The 6,013-nt window shown below is 41.5% G+C and overlaps 1 protein-coding gene across 1 annotated transcript; it reads right to left on the bottom strand.

The window, feature by feature from the left end:
• Positions 1-946: 946 nt before the first annotated feature.
• LOC114629808 (protocadherin beta-18-like) lies at positions 947-4,432 on the bottom strand. The gene is made up of 2 exons (XM_028777905.1): positions 2,026-4,432; positions 947-1,168 (listed from the first exon to the last, which is right to left on the bottom strand). Exons 1-2 carry the CDS (start codon positions 4,336-4,338, stop codon positions 1,127-1,129), a joined length of 2,355 nt encoding a protein of 784 aa, XP_028633738.1. The 5' UTR covers positions 4,339-4,432; the 3' UTR covers positions 947-1,126.
• Between the last annotated feature and the right edge of the window lie 1,581 nt (positions 4,433-6,013).

Genomic DNA, 6,013 nt, shown 5'->3' with positions numbered 1-6,013 from the left:
GGGAGAGGGAGAGGGAGAGGGAGAGGGAGAGGGAGAGGGAGAGGGAGAGGGAGAGGGAGAGGGAGGGAGGGAGGGAGCTGGGGAGGCAGGGAGGGAGGGAGGTGGGGAGGCAGGGAGGGACACAGTATTCAGTCACGTTGTAAAATTAGTAACATATACCCATGTGAAATTCTTTCACCGTAAAGTGGGGTTAATACTTTTGGGGTTTCTTTGTAATTTTATGTCTCCTAGGTATCAAAATTGTGGTTTCAGTTGGTTGTGTTTCATAATGAAAAAATCTACATGTTACTTCCAGTTCATAATATACTTTCTATATATGGTTAGCAACTTAAAATTGTGTACAACTATTAAACTATGGGAAAATTCATGTGAAAGCACCCCATACCCCATATTTTTTCTTCCTGCTGTTTTTCACCATATGTAGCATAAATGAATATGTTGGATCATTTCTTTTGTGTAACCAGGAAGTACTCCCCGCTATTGGCATTACTGCTGCACCCATTATCCAAAATAACCTTTGGGACAGAGAAGAAGCTCAGCAAATATTTACTTAATTCAGCATAGAATAAAACACAAAATTGTGTGGATTTTTCACCTATTGTAAATGTTTTTTTCCTTTGTTAATATCCTATCTATTTTATAATAAGCTGATAAACAAGACAGCATTTTCCTCGGTAGCAATTCTCTAAACCATCTTTTTATTAAAGGAAAAATACTAAGGCTTGTCAAGACCTTGCCTCAGCTTCCTGAGACAACCACTACTCCTAGCTTCAAATTTTTCCATTTAGACAGAAGCTTCACATGTCTTTTCTATGCTACTGTAATAGTCTGCAAACATTTTTAATTGTGCTATATTAACATGAAAGTCTCAATAAAAATAAAATTAACAGGTATAGGTCACTAATCCAGGCAAGAATATCAAAACAAACAAACAAACAAACAAACATTTACCAAGCTGTACTGGGAGCATTTATTACAAGAGCACATCTTAGGTCTCTGTCCCCAGGTCCCAACCCATAAGGAAAGTCATATCAAAATGAAGGTCCTCCACAAGATTACGTGCTTGGTATTTCTTTCCTTTCATCTCTCAGAGGTTTGACATTTGACCTGACACCGTAAGATGACATCACTTTCTAGTAACATTCCTAACAGAGAGACCAGAATACATCTGGTTTATAAAGTGAATTTAAGAGTAACCAGGATCAGACTGGTTCAGCTTAGATTAGCAATGCCCATCACTCGATCCAATTGTTTGAAAACACAGAGGGACCTGAGTTGTTCAAAACAAACTGAACTTTGATCCTATACCTATGCTGAAAAGAGATACTTTCAGAAAATGTGAGGTGGGCTAAACAAATGTCACAGAAGGAATCTAGCTTTTTACAAGTTTAGAGAAAATCTAAAAACATTTTTAACAATATTGATATGTATTACATATTGGGCATTCATTAAATCAGTAAAAGTCTTGACATTTCAGAGGTTTGACATCCCCGATTTATACTGCTGTACAACAAAACCATGCATTTTCCAGACACCCTAAATATTCTAGATAGGAAATCATAATATTAGATTAGACAGAAGATACTCTTATAATTCATTACATATGTGTCACATTTATCTTCAAAACATGAATGTTTCCAATTTTTTTTCTGGATAACAGTCAAATAGAACGAAGGTGAGGATTTTCAAATCAAATGATTAATTTTGAGAATTTAACAATGGAAGAAACTGTGACTTGTCAGTAATGAGTAAAGCTCTCTGTCTTCATCAGGAAATGATTTTTAAAAAAGAGACCAACCTGAAAGGATATACATGAAAGTTATCATCTCCTGAATTAGTAAAATAAAGGCAAAACGTTAGAAGCTCCTCATGACGATAAAACAACAGAAGACAAGAATGCTTAAAAAGAACCAGGGTTCATCAGGAATCACGACAAGAGGCAACAAATTGCTAATTGTATCCAAACCATTCATAAAGGAGGAATTTTCTTTCATGCAGTTCACAGCCTGATCAAGGTTGGGAGACAGGCTTTAGGAACCGAATATCTTTGGAATCCGACACTCCTGTCAGACACACCTCATACTGGTAGCTCTGGGACAGGGTCCCCGCACCGCTGAAGTCCACCAGGTGGCCAGGAAAGTGGCCATCAGGTTCAGAATAGCCACCCAGAGAGGCCGCCCTGGCCCTCCTGCAGAGCCTCACCCCCACGAACAACAGCACAGACAAGAGGAAGAGAGAAGAAACAGAAGCCAAGGCAATGACCAAGTACAGTGTGAGCGCATCCTCATCCACGTGTGTGGGGTCGCGCGCCACCTCTGGCAGAGGCAGGTAGGGCTGGGAGAAGCCATCTACCACCAACAGGTGCAGAGTGACACTGACAGAGCGCGGAGGCTCGCCATTGTCCTTGACCAGCAGCACCAGCCTGTGCTTGGGCACATCTCGCTCGCTCAGCAGCCTGGTGGTGCGCACCTCGCCATTGTGCGCCCACACGCTGAACAGCCCAGGCTCCGTGGCCTTGAGCAGCTGGAATGACAGCCAGGCGTTCTGTCCAGAGTCGCGATCCACAGCCACCACCTTGGTGACCAGGTAGCCAGGCTCCGCAGCCCTGGGCAGCAGCTCAGTGCAGGGTGCAGAGGCATTCTGCAGCGGGTAGAGCACGAAGGGCGCATTGTCATTGTCATCCAGCACCACCACCTGCACCAGAGCCTGGCTGCTGAGCGCGGGTGAGCCTCGGTCTGTGGCGCTCACGCGGAACTCGAAGGACTGCAGGGTCTCATAGTCCAGCGCCCTTAGTGCAAACAGCTGCCCATTGTCTGTGTTGATGGAGATTAGTGAGGTGAGGCCCAGCTGTGGATCTTGGGGTGGCAGCAGCGAGTAGGTGATGTGGGCATTGGAGCCTGAGTCTGAGTCTGTGGCACTGATGGTGCCTATGTGCAGGACGGGGCTGTTGTTCTCATGGACGAACATGGTGTAGGATGTTTGGGTGAAGACAGGGGCATTGTCGTTGATGTCGGAGACGTGCACTGTTATGGTGTGCTGGGTTGTGAGCCTGGGTTTGCCCAGATCGGAGACAGTGATGGTGATATTGTACTCAGCTCTGCTCTCTCTGTCCAGTGGATGCTCTGTTACTAGAGTGTAGAAATTTTTGAAAGTAGGTTTTAAGAGAAAAGGGAGTTTGTCCTGAATTGAACACTCCATTCTCCCGTTTTCTCCAGAGTCTTGGTCCCGTAAACTGAAAACAGCAACCACCATCTCTGACAAACCGTTCTCTGGGATAGGACTCATAAGAGATGTAATGACTATTTCTGGTGGGTTGTCATTCACGTCTGTAACCTGAACAATAACGACTGATTTTCCAGAGAGACCGCCACCATCAATGGCTTGAACATTTATTGTATAAGACTGAATTACCTCAAAATCTACGAGTGTTTTCAAATGGACTTCACCAGAGATTGGATGGATTTCAAATGTCTTTTGTACATCTCTAGAGATATGAGAAAATGAATAAGATATTTCTCCATTTATTCCAGAATCCAAATCTGCAGCAGACACCTTGATTACCAGTGAGTCCACAGAACTGTTTTCTGGTACTTGGACCTCATACAGGGGTTTGTCAAACTCAGGGGCATTGTCATTAACATCCAGAACCACAACTTGAACAAGTACAGTCCCTGACCTGGGCAGAGACCCACCATCCATAGCTGTTAGTATTAAGCTAATTGAAGCCTCCTTTTCTCTGTCCAGAGATTTAGCCAGTACCAGTTCTGGATATCTTCTTCCTTTACCACTGTCTTTTAACTTAAGGTAGAAATAGGGGTTGGGACTTATCGAATAGTTTTGGATACCATTCATCTCTATATCCAAGTCCTGAGCATTTTCCACTTGGAATGAGGTTCCTGGAATAGCACCTTCTGAGATATTTAAAAATATGCGTTTTTCTAGAAACATGGGAGTATGGTCATTTATGTCTTCAATCAAAAGCTCAGCCTGAAAAAATTGCAGAGGATTTTCCAATAACACCTGGAAATGCAATATACAGGGTTCACTGGTAGAACAAAGTGCCTCCCTGTCCAGTTTTTCATTCAAAAGCAAGTTGCCAGTCTCCAGTTCTAACCGCAAATAAGGCTGGTAGTCATCAAATATAACTCTGGCCCCCCGTGCAGCCAGATCACCCACATCCATATCTTTAATTATATTGGCTATAGAGGAGCCAGTCTCCATTTCTTCTGCCACAGAGTAACTCCAGGTCTCGGAAAGAACGGAGGACACTTCCAGGAAAATAAAGAAAACCAGCACTTGCCTTATATGCCGAGCAGGTCCTACTCCAGGCTCCATCATTCCTTAGATAAAATGCTTTCTGCAGTGTTGTCTCTGCTCAGTCTCTGGTAGCTAGAGAGTGGCTCCGCTCATCTGGACCTTTGGAATTTATAGATTTTTGATCCTTTATGGAAGGTCTTGTGGGTGTCCCACCTTTGTAGAAAGCCTGTGTGCTGTTTTATCCTGTGTTTTTGCTTCTGCTAGTTAAAGGAAACCCGAGCTGCCGTTAGGAAACATTGTCTCATCCTATCCTGCAGCGCCACCATGTGACTATGCAGGTCGATGGGTTTCAAAGTCAAGTACATTGGAGACAAAATATTAATTTCCATTTCTGGGTTGCAGTTTTTGTGATTATCCAATAAGTTACTATCTGACAGATCTGTGTTGATAAAATTGTTTAAGGTAGAATCTTTGTTTCAAACAGTTTATGTTCTTCCTTAAAGATAACTGTAAAACTAAAGATAGTTCAAAGAACTCACATGTCATTGATTTTACAAAAATGAGTAAGAGATTCTTAGGAAAACTGCAAATGGCAACCTATATATCTCTTCAAGGTATTATCAAATGATCTCAGAAAAGGCAGAATGGTGTGCTTACGCACTTGAAGTTGAGTCTGGTATGTGCAAATAGTTGTCTGGGGGAAGATGGACATTTTGGGCTAGGTAAATATTACCATTTTCTTAGGAATACTCATAGGAGACTTCCTTGGCTGTAGTAGAAATACTAAAAAATAAAGTTTGATGTCTCTGAATTCTGTCAACATAAAACTGTAAAACTTAACTTCACTATTTTGCACACTCAGGGCGTCTAACAGCATGGGTCTATGTGTTTTATTTATGTATCCCATGGTTTGCTCTGAAAATGTTATTAAGCATATACTTGACCAAGTAATACCCATAAGCATTGGGAATTGAATGATAACCATGAGGAAGCTGTTTCTGCCCTGAGACGGAGAGAAAGAGAATGGACCCTTAACAGGAAGCATCATGGCTACCTTGACGAGGAAGGTTTGTGCCAAAAGAAGATAATAGTTGAGGATCAGCTAACCAAACGTTGGAAGTGGAGAACAGGCCTTCCTGGAGAAAACATATTCTAAACTGATACATGTAAAATAAGTGGAAGTAATCCAAACAAAAATTATGGGAGGGTTGGAGGCATAGTTCAGTGGTATGTGAATCCCTGCTCTCAGGGAAAGGCAAAACACCACGGTGCAAATCTAAAATGAGAGGTGTGTTTTAAAAGAACCAAAATAAGATCATGGCAATGATACAGTGCAAGAAAAAATGGTGAAGGCTGAAATTGTAAAGGCAAGCAAACAGTGTTTAAGGCATGCCAGTGGAAATGTAAGAGGGTTACAGTGTTCTGAACAGAAAAGTCATATAGTCAAAGTTTTATTTTTTAAAAGATGGGTATGTTTCAGAGTTAAGAATAAACTAGAAAGGAATAATATAAAAACTGGACACAGGTGATAGCTGGTTGCAATAATAGAGATAGGAGATGACGCTAGCCTCAACTAAAAATATAATAATGGATTTTCACCAAAACTGTGGAATAATGTAGGATGAAGCCATAGACAAATCATACATTATTATAACAAGGAAATATTACTTTGTTTATAAAATTTGAAAACTAAACGATACTAGGGATATTAATCAATGGTTGTAAACTCATAAAGAAGAAAAAGAGGGATATACAT

This window comes from Grammomys surdaster, unplaced genomic scaffold, assembly GCF_004785775.1.
Source record: "Grammomys surdaster isolate TR1022 unplaced genomic scaffold, NIH_TR_1.0 317, whole genome shotgun sequence".
In the NCBI taxonomy this organism is placed as follows: domain Eukaryota; kingdom Metazoa; phylum Chordata; class Mammalia; order Rodentia; family Muridae; genus Grammomys; species Grammomys surdaster.
This window is presented reverse-complemented; position numbering and strand designations above follow the sequence as displayed.

What these genes read in the sequence shown, in the direction of transcription:
- LOC114629808 (XM_028777905.1), bottom strand. Translation starts at nt 4,338, where the DNA reads ATGATGGAGCCTGGAGTAGGACCTGCTCGGCATATAAGGCAAGTGCTG. An exon ending in ATATTCGGTTCCTAAAGCCT is followed by an intron (nt 1,169 to 2,025) that starts GTCTCCCAACCT and finishes TTTATAAACCAG; the next exon opens with ATGTATTCTGGTCTCTCTGT.